The sequence below is a fragment of the Megascapheus bottae genome, chromosome 6, assembly GCF_031878675.1.
Source record: "Megascapheus bottae isolate mThoBot1 chromosome 6, mThoBot2.hap1, whole genome shotgun sequence".
Taxonomy (NCBI): domain Eukaryota; kingdom Metazoa; phylum Chordata; class Mammalia; order Rodentia; family Geomyidae; genus Megascapheus; species Megascapheus bottae.
This window is the reverse complement of record NC_143514.1, coordinates 69,782,427-69,799,645: the sequence shown is the minus strand read 5'-3', so window position 1 is coordinate 69,799,645 and position 17,219 is coordinate 69,782,427. Positions and strand designations below refer to the sequence as shown.

The window sequence follows — 17,219 nt, the reverse complement described above, 5'->3', positions numbered from 1 at the left end:
ACTCAAACAGCTTACAATTCCATACCCATCTACAAGTCCATTTTCCCATTCCACAGCTGGGGAAACTGAGGCTCAGGAAGAATCCAGGGCTCGGCCAAGGTCACACAGGGTGTTTGTTTGCTGGCTGCTGGACCTGCTTCCCCTTGACTGCCCACCCAGCTTCCCTGGGCCAGGCCTGGCAGCAGCACTGCTCACTCTGGTCCTCTCGAGGTGCCTGTGTACCCAGGCCGGAAGTCACGACAGGGGGCACTGGTGGGCACTAAAATCCTCGGTGTCCCCCTGATTCTCTCGTTGAGCCTCACTCCTCCCTGGGGTGGCATTGGGAGATGGCACCACTGAGAAGTTGGCGAGGTGACAGGAGCTCAGTCTCCATTCTACCCTTCCTTCTACCTGTGAAGTAGCAGTGTGGGCCCTTCTGGAGGGCACCATCTCGGAGGTGGACGCCGGGCCCTGGGCAGACGGAGGCTCTCTGTAGCACCTGGATTCAGCCTTAGCAGTTCTAAAGCTTCTAGGAAACAATTCTAGAAAGGAGCCAAGGTTCTATGATAGCGCCACAGAGTGGAGGACCAAGACTGGGCTTTTAGATAGATAGACACTTGTCAGGTGACAGAGCCCTCTGTCCCTGTCACATTGAGCTAGTGTCTCATCTCCATAAAAGAGGCAACTTTTGAGCCAGGCACCCTTGGCTCACACCTGTTATCCTAGCTATTCAGGAGGCTGAGATCTGAGGATCAAGGTTCAAAGCCTGCCAGCGCAGAAAAGTCCATGTGAATCACTGAAAAGGCTGGAAGTAGCGCTGTGGCTCAAAGTCATAGTGTTAGCTTTGAGTGAAAAAGGACTCAGGGACAGTGCCCAGGTCCAGAGTTCAAGCCTCAGGACTGGCAAAAAAGGAAAAAGATAAGGCACCTTTCCTGGGACTGTGAAATGCCTGGAGCACCACACACGTGTTCATGGCTTTCTCACAGGGACTGGCCAGTCCCTCGCCTACACAGGGATCAGACCTCCCGAAGCCGCGTGGTCCTGGGATCCACACGTGTTGACACTTAAACATAGGTGTGCAGAAACAGACACAGGTGACCCACAGTGGCGATGCACAGACCAGGCCCTGGGCAGAGTCATGCAGAGTGGTGCAGACTCGCCAGCTGGGTGACTCCCAGCCTCCAGGTTACCCAGGCCACAGGTTGAATCAGGGCTGTGAGCTCTGGGGGGCTGCCAATCCCCACTTCTCCCTGGTGGAGAGCCCAGTGGGGCTGGCAGGCCCTCCTGACCTTTCCACACCCCCATGTGCCACGGGGGTGATGGGAGGCCCACCCTACCCAGCTGCCAGTCCTGAGCCCCCGCCCTGCCCTCTCCAATCCAGCAGTGTGACCTGCATCCCCTCAGAACTGTGTCTCTCCCCACGTAAAATGGAGAGGGCAGATGACCCACTGCCTGCCCATTTCCGGCACAGCTTCACGTGCTCCCCCATATTGTCGCCCAAGTCACCCAAACTCTCTTCTCACAAGCAGAAAATGACATGGAGAGCAACAAGGATACAGCTGAGCAGGAGGCTGGTCCATATGTGGATCAGGGGTGTGGTCTCCATTGTCCCCAGAGACAGGGGCAAGGAGAGGGTTGTGACTGGAGAGGGGGACACTTTGGGGGGAGACCCACATATGTACATTTGTCTCGTTACTCATTATTATTTTGTCGATCATGGGACTTGAACTCAGGACCCAGGCACTGTCCCTGAACTTCCAGTTTTCTGGTGGTTAATTAGAAATAAGAGTCTCATGGAGTTTCTGGCTCAGACTGGCGTTGAACTGTGATCCTCAGATCTTGGCCTCCTGAATAGCTAGGATTACAGGGGTGAGCCACTGGCACCTGGCTTGTTGCTGATTTTATAACAGGAGTCATGCGGGGTCCCTTAGCACCCATTGGTCTCCGTTCTCAGATGGCCAAGGAGGGACACAGGGCATGTTCAGTGCAGAACTCAGCACTGCACTCCCCGGCTCAGTGCTCCATCCGTTTTCCCCTCTCTGCTGCAGACATGCCGCCTTCCGCCTTCCGGCACAGCTAAAGGCTCACTGGGCTCTTGGGCTGGGGAGGGTTTTAGGCTGTGTCCCTTAGGGCATCCTTGGCTTTCTGGGGGGCCGAGGAGGCAGAGTTCCACAAAGGAAGGACAGGGGGCACTTGGCCTGTCACACAGGGGTTCACTGCCACAGCCCGTGGCTGCCCAGGCCCCACAGGAGCTGCCACCGCCGCTGAACAGCAGCATGTGCGTATGTACGCCAACTCACAGCTCCAGTTTTGAATTTTTTTGATCCTTAAATTTATTATTATGATGATGATGATGATTAGTTATTGTACTTTGTCAAAACCATATGTAAAAAATCTATGCAATAAATAATTAAACAAAAAAGACCCACAAACCCTTGTGTGTGCGTGTGTGTGCGTGCGTGTGCGTGCGTGTGTGTGTGTGTGTGTGTGTGTGCATCAGTGCAGAGCCCTCCAGGCCTGGGTGCTGACGACCCACAAACCCTTTGTGTGTGTGTGTGCGCGCATCAGTGCAGAGTCCTCCAGGCCTGGGTGCTGTCCTTGAGCTCTTTCACTCCACCACTTTGAGCCATAGTTCCCCTTCCAGTTTTCTGGTGGTTCATTGGAGATAAGAGTCTCATGGAGGGGCCGGGAGTTTGGCCTAGTGGTTAAAGTGCTTGCCTAGCATGCATGAAGACCCAGGTTCAATTCCATGGTACCACATACATAGAAAAAAGCTGGAAGTGGTGCTGAGGCTCAAGTGGTAGAGCTCTAGCCTTGAGAAAGTCCAAGGACAGTGCTCAGGCCCTGAGCTCAAGCCCAGGACTGGCAAAAAAACACCAAACAACAAAAAAAAAGAGTCTCATGGACTTTTCTGCCTGGGCTGGCTTTGAACTGTGATCCTCAGATCTCAACCTCCTGAGTAGCTAGGTGACCGGTGTGAGCCACCACGCCAGGGAGGCTAATTGTATCATTTAATTTCTTCTATACTTACATTTAAGGGAAAGCAAAAGATTTTTTTGGCCAGTTCTGGGGCTTGAACTCAGGGCCTCGGCACTGTCCTTGGGCTTCCTCAAGGCTAGTACTCTACCACTTGAGCCACAGCACCACATTCAGCTTTTTCTGTGTATGGGATTGAACCCAGGGCTTCATGCATGCTAGGCCATACTCGCAGCCCCAGCAAAAGATTTTTACTTATTTATTTTTTTGGTCTGTCCTGGGGCTTGAACTCTGGACTTGAGCGCGGTCTCTGAGCTCTTCAGCTCTATCACTTGAACCACAGTGCCACTTCCTGTTTTCTGGTGGTTAAAGAGTCTCACAGATTTTCATGCCTGGGCTGGCTTTGAACCACGATCCTCAGATCTCAGCCTCCTTGAGTAGCTAGAATCCTAGGTGTGAGCCACTGGTGCCCGGCTAGCAAAAGATAATCAAGCTCCAAACTGAAAGAAAATTGGGCAGAAGTGCGCTATCTGCACAGCAAGGCACAGCTGTGGTGGAAGTTGGCCTAGTTCTCGCCGTCTGTGGCAGCTCCCTCGGCTGACAGCCCATGCTGCATAGCTGCTCCTGAAGCTGCTCCTGAAGCTGCTCCCTAAGCCTCCTTGGCTGGCTATTCGGTTCCATGACTGTGACCCCCCATAGCAAAACCACAGAGGCAAATAATACCGTGTTCAAGTTCACCTTCAACCAATTAGATGGGTGTCACTGCTGAGTGCAGACTCCAGGAAGTAGGCCGTGTGTGTGTGTGTGTGTGTGTGTGTGTGTGTGTGTGTGTGTGTGCGCGCATGCGTGTGCAGGAAGTGGTGGCTGAGCTCCCCCCGTTCCCCCCCCACCAAGTGCAGCTTGGGAGGTCTGTGGCCCTGACCCGAGGCCCCAGGGTTTGGGGACAGAGGTGCTGAGATGTGGGCAGAGTGGAGCCGAGGCTGGCACATGCCCCCAATTCCTGGCCCCGGCAACCCCAACCACAGGGTTGGATGTCAGACCTTCCTGGTCATTTGCTTTTCTCCCTGACAGCAGTGTCACCTGGTCACCGTCTCTGGCTGTTCCTGAGTGGGGGCCCAGCGAGTGTCCTCAGGCTCTGGATGGGGCCCGACTCCTCTCCCTGGCTCTTCCCTGAGCCCCAGGTTGGGCGTGAGGACCTGAGGTCCCCTTGGTCTCTGTTCACTCCTGTCCTGGTCCCCAAGGGCAAAGGTTCCCTAATCCAGCACTAGGAGATGGAAAGGAGGGTTGGGAAGCAAGAAGCAGAGGATACAGGGCACTGGGTCTGTGTGGCTAGCAAACATTGAGTACTTACTGTGTGTGGTCAGTAAGGGTTTATTGAGCACTTACTATATGTCGAGGGTGATTTCAGATTCTGGGGGAGAGTAAGGGACAAGATAGCCATGAAGTGGCATGACACCCTCCTTCTAGGAAGGAAAAAAAAAGACAGAAGACAAGCCAATAAACAGGCCCTCCCTCGGCAGAGTGGTGGGACAGACCGGGGCAAGAGGATAGTGGGTGGATGCCTGGGTGTGGAGACACTGGGCAATCAGGAAGGACCTCTGGGAGGAGGTGGCTGGGAGCTGAGCCTGGGTAGGGGAGGGAGCTCTCATTCCCCATTTTGCCCTACCTTTCCTCTCTTCTGCTTTCTGCACATCCTGAGAATGGGGGGAGGGTGATTATGTGGAGCAGGAGACCCCCCACCCTGGATGGACTTCAGGGACCCAGTGCTCCAGCTCTATCCACTGCTAGTCACACAGGGGCTGCACTCCTGATGGGTGCCAGGGCAGGACACCTGGGCAGTTGAGGAGGCAGGGGCTGTGGGAGGGCTGATTTGAACCAGGCCAATGGCCAGGCCAGGGCTCCTTATTCCTGGTTCTCCCGGCTGTGGGAGCCTGGGTGGGGCGTCCTGAGACTCACACCTGCTCCCCGCCCCCTGCCGGTGTCAGGTTCCTCGAGACCTGGGGACTCTGAGGACCAGCTGCTTCCTCTGCAGCACCTGATGCTGCCACCTTTCCCTCCAGATGGGGAAACGGAGGCTCAGCATTGTGCCTGTGGCTCACCCAGTCTCTGGGATCAGAGTCTCATCAGCTCAACATTAGAGGACCGGAAGACCCGGCCTGCAGCCCTTGTGGGCTGGGGAGCCAGAGACCAAGTGCAGCGTCAAGGTCAGACCTGACCTCTCTCCCCGGCCATCTAGGAGAACCAGGACTTTGTAGGTATGATAAGAGCATGGCGGGGAGGGGCGGCATTGTCTGCTTCCCAGGTGAGCCTAAAGTCTGTTCTTTCACATGGAAGGAGGGAAGTGAGGGCAGCCGAGAGGAGCTGGTCATAGAAAGCAGGATAGAAGGTAGGGAGACAGCAGTGTGCAGAGACTGCCCCCGGGTGCTGAAGGAAGTGGCAGCGCCATGAGCCAAGGACTCCAGAAGGGACTCCTGCACCTAGGCCAAAGCCCTTTCCTGTTTGCCCTTCTTGGTGAAGGAGGACATGACTCCTCTCTTCTCTCTGCCCTTGTCCTAATCGCACTGTCACCGGTCTGGGGACAGTGGCAGACCACTTCTAGCTCTTGAGAACTAAGCCTGGCTCTAGGAGGGCGGTGTGGGGGGGGGGGGGAGTCTGCCCGGAGCATTTCAGAAGGAAGGAATGAGGGAGCCAACCTACGAAGCCCCAGGTTCCTCACTGGGCGCTGGGGAGGGCGAGTGTCACACAGTGTGAAAATGCACAGAAGAACAATTCCTAATCCAGTCTCTTCAAACAAAACACATCTTTTCCCGAGTAGGAAAAGAATACACATTCATTAAGGGAAAATTGGAAAATAATAAAATTATGAAGAAGAAAATTAAAACCACCCACCAATCCTGCCACCCAGAACAGTGAGTGGTGTTCGGCTCCTCTGCTCCCTCTCTCTCCCTCCCCTCCCTTCCTTTCTTTTACCCTGTTGGGAACATTACAGGATGTGCTGTTTAAGACCTGCTTTTGCAAATGACGCAATACACTCTGTGTGTTGTGTGTGTGTGTGTGTGTGTGTGTGTGTGTGTGGTGAGTGTCACATGAATGTGGGCCTGGCAGGGCCTGGCTCAGCCAGGCCTGAGGCTGGGCCACCAAGTCCCTTGGAGTCTGCTGTGTGGCAGCTTAGGGTGTTTCCTGGGCTTCTCTCCCCAGCCCCCATGTAGGACAAAACCTGGGACAGGGGCTGTGCAGCCCTTGAAGGACACAGAAAGGCTCTGGCTGCCACCTGCCCACCCTGTGGCTCATGCCCTCTGTGGCATGTCCTGACCCCTGTGGGGCAGGGACCTGGCACAGCCCCCTTCTGCCTGAGCAGAGCATGCCCACAGCCATCCAGACATCCCAGCTCCACTCAAAGCCCCAAACGCTAGGTATCCAGCCCTTTGTCCATTTTGTTCAGGGCACTGGTATTGGGGCTTCACTCAGGACTCAAACTCTCCCACCTGGCTTTTCCACTCATACCTAGTGTTCTACCACTTGAACCACACCTTTGCTTCCAGTTTTATGGTAGATTATTGGAGATCAGTCTCTCCCATTTGTTTGCCCAGGCTGGCTTTGAACTACGATCCTCAGATCTCCCCCTCCTGAGTAGCGTGATTACAGGCGTGAGCCACCAGTGCCTGGCTCTTTGTCCTTTTATTTATTTTTGCCCGTCATGCTGCTTGAACTCAGTGCCTGACTGCTATCCCTGAGCCTCTTTGTACTCAAGGCTAGTGCTCTGCCACTTGAGCCACGGCTCCACTTCCGGCCTTTTCTAAGTAGTTAATTGGAGATAAGAGTGTGCCTGGGCTGGCTTTGAACTGTGATCCTCAGATGTTGGCCTCTTGGTAGCTAGGATTACTGGTGTGAGCCACCGGCGCTTGGCCTCTCTTAGGGCTTTGATTCCCTGTTCACCTTCAATGCTTAGCTCCCATTCAAAGACTGGACCGGGGGGCCACATGCCGTGTTCTGCGGGCTTTGGGACACAGTCCTGGGCATGCCATACCCATGCTAACAGTTTATGACCCTGTGCGCCGCTGCCTCCACCTCCCAGGGTTCTGAGGGCCAGCGGTTAGCCGGGGTCTTGGGGTGTGCAAGCTCCCGGCCGTCCAGGGGCCTCACTTTGGAAATATGTGTGTGTGCATGTGTGGGCACAGGTTTCAGGGTGAGGCCAGAGTGCAGCTTTAGTCATGTCCGCGCTCTCTCTCTCTCTCTTTGAGTCAGTTTCTCCCCTTCTGCCCTGGTGAAGGGCCAGCACACCGAGGCCGTGTGTGTGTGTGTGTGTGTGTGTGTGTGTGTGTGTGTGTGTGTGTGCGCGCGCGCGCGTGTGCGCGTGCGTGTGTTTACAGCCTTCCCTGCCTTGGTCCCAGATTTGAGCCTGGCCTGGGAAACCCCACTATGGGTGCTGACTGCTCTGGGCTGAGCCCCGCTGCGGGACTGGGCTCAGGTGGGCGGCTTGGTCTCTCTGACCCTCAGTTTCCTCATCGGTGCCACGGGCTCGGCAGCATCTTCTGTTTCCGAGGGAAAAGCGGGTGGGCGGGAAGGAAGTGCTGTCTGCCGTCACCCATCACACCCGGATGGAGGTCAGGCGGGAAAGCGTTTAGAACCTGGGGATGGTGGAGATTTTCCGTGTCTGACCACTGCTAATATGGCATAGCTATTTCGGAGCTCAGTCATCATCATTTACACTTTCTAGACACAATTTTTTAATGTCTTTTTTTTGGAGGTACTGAGGTTTGAGTTCAGGGCCTTCAGCTTTCTTTTTCTTTTTTTTTTTTTTGTAGGTCATGGGGCTTGCACTTAGCCTGGGTGCTGTCCCTGAACTCTTCAGCTCAAGGCTACCGCCCTACCCCTGGGCCTGGGTGTTGTCCCTGAGCTCTTCAGCTCAAGGCTACTGCTGTACCCTTGAGCCAAGCCCCATTTCCCATTTTCTACAGAATAATTGGAGATAAAGAGTCTCAGGTCCTTTTGTGCCCGGGCTTCTTTTGAACCTTGATCCTCAGATCTCAGCCTGCTGAATAGCTAGGATAATAGGCATGAGCCACTGTGTTCGGCGCCCTCAGCTTTCTATGCAGGTGCTCTACCACTTGAACCATGACCCAAGCTCCAGTTGTTTTTCAGATGGGATGACCTCAGGGCTGACCTCAAACCAAGATCTTCTACCTTAAAGGTGCTTCGTAGCCCAGGGGACGACAGGCTTGAGCTACCATACCCGGCCTATGGCTTATGATGAAGTCTTGCTAACTTTTTCACCCAGACTGGGCTTGAACAGAGATTCTCAAGAATCCCAGCTACTTAGGGATTGCGGGAATGAGACACCCAGTGTGCTTGGCTCAGTTATGCATTTCTTATTTTCATTTTTTTTGTATTTAGAGTCCAGCACAATTTCAAGTCTTCCTCAGTTTCTCAAGTCTTTGAACAGCTCATCTCCTGGTTCTAGAGTGCCTCACTCCAAAACAAGGATTTAAAAGCTCTCCATGAAGCAGCTTATCCTGCTGTGTCTACCAGGGATGTCTGTTTAGGAGAGCATCAAAGATCCTGACAAGTCCTGCTGCAGACAGCCCTGTGCAATGCAGGGCACTTCTGTTCTCAAGTTTGTCTGGCTGCTTTATCTCTGCCCCACACCTGATACTATCTACGAAGCACACAAAGAGATGCCACCCTGGTTTCCTGGTTTCTAGGAAATGGAGGAGGGGAAGAGTTGTGATTGACGGAGAAACCCCACCACCACCACACACACCTCCCATCCCTCCCAGCTTCAGTAACCATGACAGCTTGGGGAAGCCAGCCCAGCTACTGTACCTCACAGGGGAAAAGCTCATGCGGCCGCACGGCCAGCTAGCAAGTGGCAGGGAATTGGTGGCAAAATCAACTGCCTATGGTTCTAAGTCCTGCCTTTTTCTTTCTGCCTCTCTTGCCAGGGGCAGGCTCTGAGATATGGAAGGTTCTGGACTTTTCTTATAGCATTCAATGCAGGAAACCCAGACCCTTCTTTAGCATCGAGCATCTCAAATTGTTTTTTGTTTATGCGCTGGTACTGGGGCTTGAATTCAAGGTGCTAGGCTGTCTCCCAGCTTCTTTTCTACTTAAGGCTAGTAGTGCCCTACCACTTGAGCCACATCTGTACGTGGGCTTCTTGGTAGTTTATTGAAGAGTAGACTCTTAGGAACTTCCCTGTCCAGCTGGCTTTGAACCACGATCCTCCGATCTCAGCCTCCTGAATAGCTAGGGTGACAGGTGTGGACCACAAGCGCCCGGTATTATTTCTTAAATTTTACATTGTGGGCATGAAAGATAGGTGGCACTCCAGCCCCAGAGAGTTCAGGCCTGGGGCGCCTGGAATGGGGCCACAGCCTGAGCCAGTGACCCTGCAGCTGCACAGGTCCCCGGCTGAGCGGCGTCCTGACACGGGACACAGATGTGTGGGTAAAGAGAAGGCTGGTGAGCACAGGTGGAGGCCCTGTGCCCATGCGTGCGCACGCACGCGCACACACACACACACACACACACACACACACACACGTGCATTCAAAGTGCACACCTGCCTGGCCCAGTTCACCGGGCACCCTGTATGCCCCTAGCCAGCCTGCCTGGCCAGGATCCAGCCAAGACCACATTTGTCTACTCCGCCCCCCAGCACACTCCAGCTTTCTAGAAACCCTGGTGGAGGGCACAATGAAGGCCACAGGGGGCCTGAGGCGACCTCTTCTGAATGACCCCGAGGGCTCCATGGAGGGGTGCATCTGTGTGTTAAAGACAAGGAGACCCCTCTGGGGGAGTGCGGGTTTAGTCAGGCAGCTGTGGTCTTACCAGTTTCCCCACCATGACCTGAGGCAGAAGTCACTGGCCTTGGCTGCCCCCCGGCTCCCATCTACGGAGTGGAGCCCGTGGAGCAGAGCCCAGCACCCACCTCTCACACCCATGTGGCCTTGTGCAGAGCTTCACGTTGTGCCAGAAGCAGGGTGAAGCTCACATCAGCCCTCCTCTCTGTAAACCTCGCCCAGCAAAGCCACGCCGTGAGTTTATGCGTGTGAGTTGAGTTTGGGGGCAGGCCTGCTCCCAACAGATCTGTCCGCCCTCTCTCTCCCCCACCCTGCCTCCTCATTCTCTCTCTTCTTCTCCCTTTACTCTCTGCATGGGACCCCCAACACCAGCTGTCCCCTGGACCAGACACGTCTCCCCCGTCTGCAAGCTGAGGTGATCTCAATGTCCCCCCCGCTGCCCCCCACCAAGCCCAGGGCCCCCCACCACCTCTCCCCACTCAGGGTGAACAGAGGAGGGCGTTCCTGAGGGGGCACGGGCACCACCCTGCAAACCATACGTCAGTTACACGTCTGCCCTTTCCGACCACACGCACGTCTGAACCTTGTGCCAAAAACACTTTTCCCAGACTTGAAAGAAAAACCCCAAAGAGGAACCTAAAGCCGCCTGCGCAGCTAGCCAGGCACCGGCCTGGACGGACTCCAGAGCAAAACCAGCCGGCAAAGGGAAGTGGGGGCTGGGAAGCCCGTGGCCACCCGTCCTTGGCCTGTTTGTCCATTCAACATCTGTCTGTCTGTCTGTCTATCTACCTATCATCTATGCACCTATTCATCCATCCATCCACTTCTCCACCGTCTACCTTTCATCATCCACCCATCATTCACCCACTATTGACCTCTCCACCCACCCACCATCTATCATTCCGTCCATCAATCCATCCATCCTTCCATTCATCTATTATCCATCTATTCATCTACCTACCACCCATATACCTAGATACCATCTACCATCTGTCCATTCATCCATCCAGCCATTCATCCATCTGCCCCCCATTCATCTACCCATCCCTAGACTCATCTACCCTCCCTCCCTCCCTATGTTCTTCCTTCCCCTGTCATGTATCAAGGAGCCCAGAGGTTGCCTTGGACCTGCCTCAGGTGCCAGGTGTGCACAGAAGAAGAGTACTCCCCCTGCCCCCCAGGCCTGGAGAGAAGGGCCAAGCCCAGGGAAGACTTCCAGAAGGAGCAGTCATGAATCTGAGCCTGGGAGGAGGGGCTGCAGCTCCTGCCGTGAGCTCCGGAGAGCGGGACCACTGTCATTTGTTTCTGACTTGTGGAGAGCATGGCAGTGTGTGAGGAGTTGGTGAGATGCACACCCACCCCTCTTTTATGTCTGTAAACTCACCCAGTAGGCCTTGGATGAGCCCTGCTCTCCCCGCTCTACAGATGAGAAAACTGAGCCACCCCTCCCTCTTCCCTTCCTTCTTTCCTTCCTCCCCCCTTCCCTCCTCCTCCTCCTCCCCCAGAGATGTCCTGTTGCACCCCTCACGGGAGGCCCAAAGGACATGGGGTCCTCTGGAGACACCTGGCAGCTGGGGGCTCAGTTGGTTGAGAACCCCCAGCCCCCCAGAGGCACAGGAGGTAGGGGACAGGCTGCAGTCGAGGCCCCCCCCCGGAGATGGAGCAAGAGCAGGCATTTCTGTTGACCCACAGAATCTCAATCCAGGTGTGTCCCTCCGCACCCCTGCAGCAGCAGGGACCAGCTCAGAAGCCAGAGTTTCCTTCTGGTTGCTTTCTTCCTGCCTCCCGGAACTTTCTGGAAGGTCAGGCTGCTCCAGGGTGTCGCTCCCAGCCTCTCCCCTGAGGGGAGGGAGCTAGGTTCTGCTTTGATGTGGCCATCTCAAGCTGGGGTGTCAATGGGGCCTCTATATGTCCAGCGGGGCCACTGGGGGCTGCCACGGGCCAGGGCGGGTGAGGCCTGGACACACAGTCCCAGTGTCCAGGCCCTGTGGGCTGCGGGGCTCCTGGGACGGCCCTTTCAGCCTGGGGTGCTTTAGACAGGCAGGGTGGTCTGGGAAGATGGGTGTGTGCAGGGCGCCCTCAGAAGCCGCCATCAAAGCGGCCTGGCAGACGTGGCGCCAGGCGAACGCCACGGGGCGGGCAGAGGGGACAGTGGGCCCTCACTGGCCAGGGGCTCGGGGAGAAAGGGGTGGCCATAGCGCCCTGCGCTTGGCATGCAGGTTCCGTGGCCGAGGAAGATTCTGAGACTGGGGACCGGAATTGGAGGGTCCCCTGGTGCAGGCCAGGGCCCGCGGGAGGCACGGGCTGCAGCTTCTTCCCTCTCCAGTGAACTCTGGCCTCAGCATCCTGGCCAGCCTGCCCAGGGGCATTGATTCCATATCCACCTCCATGCCCAGTCCATGGCCCCCTGCCTCCCGAGTATCTGTGGGTGCCAAGCAGCAGGCCGACCCCAGCCTCTACCAGCAGAATTGAAGTTGGGGGGTTCTGGGGCCTGAGCCCCAGCCATCCTCCTGCAGGCTCCTCAAGGCGGCTGTGTCAGCTCTGAGCTCCAGTCTCCTGACCTTGGCCTGCGACACTGATCACACCCCCGCTCCTTTCTGAGGACAGCAAGTTCTGGGGACAGGCATCCCCCACCCCCTGCTTCTCTGAACTGGCTCACAAGTTGCTGCCATGGGAGGCTCAGCAATTCAGGAATGGGTAAACATCGAGTGCTCATAAACACCATGGAATATTATATAGCCACGCCCAAAAAACAAAGTGAAACCATGTTATTTTTCAGGAAAAGGAATGGGACCGGGACAACCTTATGTCAAATAAGATAAGCTCAGAAATCCAATTATCATATGCTCTTACTCCTAGGTGAAAGCTAGGCCCCCGAAATACGTATTTATGGATATGCCCGTGTGTACATAGACCTGTGTACATAAACGCGTGGATGCACACACAACATGATTGTAAGCAGGGGATGGCGGGAGAGGGAGAGGGAACAGGGAGGAGAGGGGATGGTTTTCAACTCCACCGCAGCACGTCGGTGTGAAGGTGCCGTAGGGGATATCATCAGGGAGGGGACGGGTTAGAGAAATCCAGACACAGGGGTAGTCTCAGAATCCAATTCATGAGTCTGAAATACTAAAGCAAAGCTCCCTGGTGCAATTAATACACTTCTTCAAAATGACCAGAAACGAAAACAGGTGCTGTTTCAGGTTACCACCAGTGGGGAAAGGCTGGTGAATGGGGAAGGTAAATGCAGACAAAGGCGGTTCAAGCAGGTAACCAGCATGGATAAAAACAGAAAAGCCAGACTGGCTGGAATTGTTTCAGGGACACCAAGTCCAAGCCAGTGCCTCACACCTACCATCCTAGCCATTTACGAGGCTGACATCTGAGGACGTCAGTTCAAAGCCAGGCCGGGCAGGAAAAGTCTGTGAGATTCTTATCGCCAATGAATCACTAAAAAGTCAGAAGTGAAGCTGTGGCTCCAAGTGACAGAAAGCTTGACTTGAGCACAAAAAGCTCAGGGATGGGGCCCAGTCCCTGAGTTCAAGCCCCAGGACCAGCACAGGAGGAGGAGGAGGAGGAGGAGGAGAGGGAAGAGTGACGGATGGGGTGAGGCGGTATGCACATAGGGAAATATCACCCTGAGCCCCCGGGAAGGTCGTGTACATCTCCAGTTGGAGGGGACCTACAGCCACACACTCCTGCACACACAAGGAGAGTCACCCCTTACACGCACGTGGGGACACTCACACACCCCTGCACATTCCAGACGCATCACATACCCCTGCATGCATAAGGACGGCCACAAGTCAAATGACAGACACTTGTGTCTGCAAACAAGCGAGCCCAGCCAGGCCACCTGAGCCAGGACTACGCCCCTCTGGATCTCAGGATCACAAAGCCTCTTCCTTCCTCCCAGGCCCCTCCATCCAGCATGGGCTGTGCCAGCGCCAGCGCCACTTTCTGCGACTCTCTGCCACTCTCTCTGGGATCCTCTGCCTGACAAGACACCACCCTGCTGCTGGAAACACCCCCCCTCCCCCAGCCCAGGCAGGCTGAGCACTAATGGCTCAGTGTAAGCAGAGGCAAAGCCATCTAGGGGGACCCCAAGATGGCAGAGCCAGGGGGCAGTGCTGGGGACTCACTCTAGACATGGGGCAGGAGACACGTGCAGGCCACGTGCAAGAATATGTCCTCTAATTTCCCCCTTTCCTGTACCAGGGAGCAGAGAGCTGCCCAGAGATGTCAAGTGATTCAGACAGAGTCACCCAGCACTTGGGCAGCAGAGGCAGAAGGCAAGGTTCCAGGTAGCAGCTCCCACGCCAGCCATGACAACCACTGTGGATTTTGTTGTTGTTGTTGTTGTTGTTGTTTTGGTGTGTGTGGGGAAGGGTATCTTCAAAACCTCAGACCCCAGATTTAAGCTTTAGGGGTGGTGAGGTCCACTGGCTGCTGGCACAGCACCCTGACATTTGGGGGGGGAGGGCAGAAGGAGGGGAGAATAGAAGGCCCTTTCCCTCTTGTGTGCTAAAACCCACGGACTTGCCAGGTACCGTGACTCATGACTGTAATCCCAGCTACTTGAGAGATGGAAATCAGGGAAAGAGCACCAAGGCCAACCTTGTGTAAAAAGCACCCTAGAATGAAATAACAATTAAAGCAAAAAGGGCCTGGAGGTATGGCTCGGGGTGTGTGGGGGTAGAGCTCCTGTGACTCCAGCTAGCACAAAGCCCTGAATTCAAACCTCCCAGTACTGCTAACCCAAGCCCAAACCAAACCAACCCAACCATGTGGACCTGCAGAATCGCTCCAGCAAAACCAGTAAGGACTCAGGAATCCTGGGGTTCCTGACTTGGGGGTGGTCCATGAACCGGGGCTGGAAATAATGATGTTTTTCCTCTCGCCAATGTCTAGCCGAAATGTGGCCTCTCCCTGTCGACACATCGGCAGGGGGGATCTCGGGTAACTTTTCGGGGTGGTAATGTGGACAGCAATTTATCCTGCAGTATCAGGCGCAAGCTCCCGTGTTCCCTTGGCTTCTGGCCACAGCCCCCGGAAGGCTTGTGTACCCACCACCCCGCACCCGTGCTTTTGGAGTTGGCTGATAGCAAACCCTATTTGCCCACTGTGCGTGTCTTTGCCCTCTCTCTGTCCCTCCCTGCTGCCAGCTGCTACCACCCTGCTCCTCCCTATCAAACCAGGAGCTCACCCCAGTCTCTCAGCTTCTTTTGTTTGAAATCCTGCATTTCTCCATCTTGCTCATGGAGAGGGAATACAGATTACAAAGGGCAAGCAAATGGTTTTTATAAACTCTTATTTTCTTGCCGCAGCCCTGCCTTTAATTAGCTTGAAGGACTACAAGGGCACAGGGCAAGGATTTAGGAGGAGCCCGGCCTGGGGCTGAGGCTTGGTGCTCCTAGGTTTGGAGGTGAGGGGAGCCCTTCACCCCACTGTGCTATGAAGTGGGAAGAGGCCCCAGGTCACCCCAACTCAAGGCCTGAGCAACAGCCTGGCATGGCCTGACCAGGTCACCAGGAAAGCGGGCTCGCAGGCCGGCCTTGGCTCAGGGGACAATACCCAATGTCCCTGGAGTCCAGACAGCTGGGACCCAGCAGCAGGGCAGGCAGACAGACAGACAGACAGATATCTGACTCTCAACAGACAACCAAGACTCAGAAAAGTCATCTTCCCCAGCCCCCTGTCCCCATCAAGCCCTGGGGTTCTAGATGTTACTTAGCTCTCCCCTTCTAGAGAAGAACTGGTTCCTGGAGCAGCCCGGAGGGGCTGGCTAGGTCCACAGGCCCCCTCCAGCCTCAGACAATCAGCACAACTGGGGGACGTTGAAAGGTTAAGCAACTATGTCATGTCACACAGCAAAGGTGACAGCAAGGTTGGAAGGACTCTAGATCACCAATCTCAGATGCCACAACAGTTCCCTCAGGGGGATGAGGGGAGTGAGGAGAGGGACAGTGAGCTGGGAAGGCCTGGCACTGAGAAACAGCCGCCCCCCATCCCCAGAGAAACGGGGTCCCAGCTTCAGTGCGAAGTTCTCAGTAGGGCATCCAGATCCCCATTCTTGGTGAGGAACACAACCCAGAACTCTGGGTCCCTCAGGCTACAAATACACCAAAAAAAGTCACCCCCTAACACTCAGGGCCACCCCCCACCCCAGACAAAGCCTTCCCAAAAGCCAGCGTCCGTGTCGGTGCAGCCTAGGGCCGGGAGGCCCCCCAAGCCCTGGGCTCCCTTCTCCCCACGCCGCTTCTACTCCCCAGGGATCATCCAGCAAGCACGGAGGCCAGGCCTCGCGGAGATCAGAGCCTGGGGTCCAGCCTTGTCCCTCGCCTGCCTCCCAGAGCCATCAGAAGTTCAGCCCCAGATCTGCCTGAACCCAAGTGGCGGGGGTCTGAGGTTCAAGGCAGGAACCAGAGGAGACCTCACTTGTCTCCGCCACCCAGGGCCCCCGAGCTCCTGCCCTTGAGGTCTTGAGTTCTGGTGATGTCTCTGCTCCCCGGCAGGCGGGAAGTGCCACACCAAGAGACCACGGAGGCCACCAGCGCTTTTCCCCCAGGCTGCTGGAGGCCAGCAGGGGAGCAGGGGTGGCGGCTGGACAGGGGGGTGGTTGGGGGGCCCCCTTGGCCTCAGCTCCCACCCCAAAGGGCTGCCCAGGGCAGGGGGCCGCTTACTCACCGCGGATGAAGGTCTGGGAGTAAGACGGGAAGGAGTCGAAGATGCTGTTGGAAGCCATGCCCTGCTCAGAACTCTCCAGAATCCAGGACTTTGGGGGGGTTGGGTTGAGGTTGGCTGGGTTGGCAGCTGCTTTATGGCTTCCCCCCTCCCCTTTCTTCTTTGAACTACTTTTGAAAATAAAAGAAGGTGGGGGGGGATGAGGAGATGTTGCTGTGTGTGTGTGTGTGTGTGTGTGTGTGTGTGTGTGTGTGTGTGTGTGTGTGTGTGTGTGTGTGAGTTTGAGTTTGAGTTTGCCTTCTCCCCCCACTCCCCGCTACTACCTCCCCAAAAAAAAGAAGAAGGAGAAGAAAAGAAAACCGAAAAAGAAAGGAAGGAAAAAGGAAAGAACGCGGGAGTGTCTGAGCAAGAAGGGTAAAAAAAAAAAAATCCCCAAGGAAAGTAAGTTTCTGTTTGTACCCAAGAATCTGCCTTCCCGGTCCCACAGGAATGTCTAGCCACAAGTTTTCAACAGCAGCCCAGGCCCAGTGTATCATTAGAGGACGGGAAGGGGCTCCCGGAGGCTGGGGTGGAGAAGCAGGAGGCCAGGGCAGCGAGGCCAGGCCAACCCCAACTGGACACCCACTGACCGACTGACTGACCGACCGACCGGAGGACAGACCGACCAGTACGGGAATGAATGAATGAATGAATGAATGAGACTCACCCTCTCTCCCTGGGCCCAGGCTGCAACCAGAGGGCGGCCAGGGGGTGGGGACGCCTGGGGACCAACCAGCT

At 55.5% G+C, this 17,219-nt stretch overlaps 1 protein-coding gene across 1 annotated transcript in view; it reads right to left on the bottom strand.

The window, feature by feature from the left end:
* Runx3 (RUNX family transcription factor 3) overlaps nucleotides 1-16,780 on the bottom strand; it is a 45,248-nt gene extending 28,468 nt beyond the window's left edge. Inside the window, exon 1 of the mRNA XM_090335549.1 lies at nucleotides 16,446-16,780. Coding sequence (XP_090191675.1) covers nucleotides 16,446-16,503 — 58 coding nt within the window. The 5' untranslated portion in view covers nucleotides 16,504-16,780. The remainder of the gene's footprint in view (nucleotides 1-16,445) is intronic.
* Nucleotides 16,781-17,219: the final 439 nt, after the last annotated feature.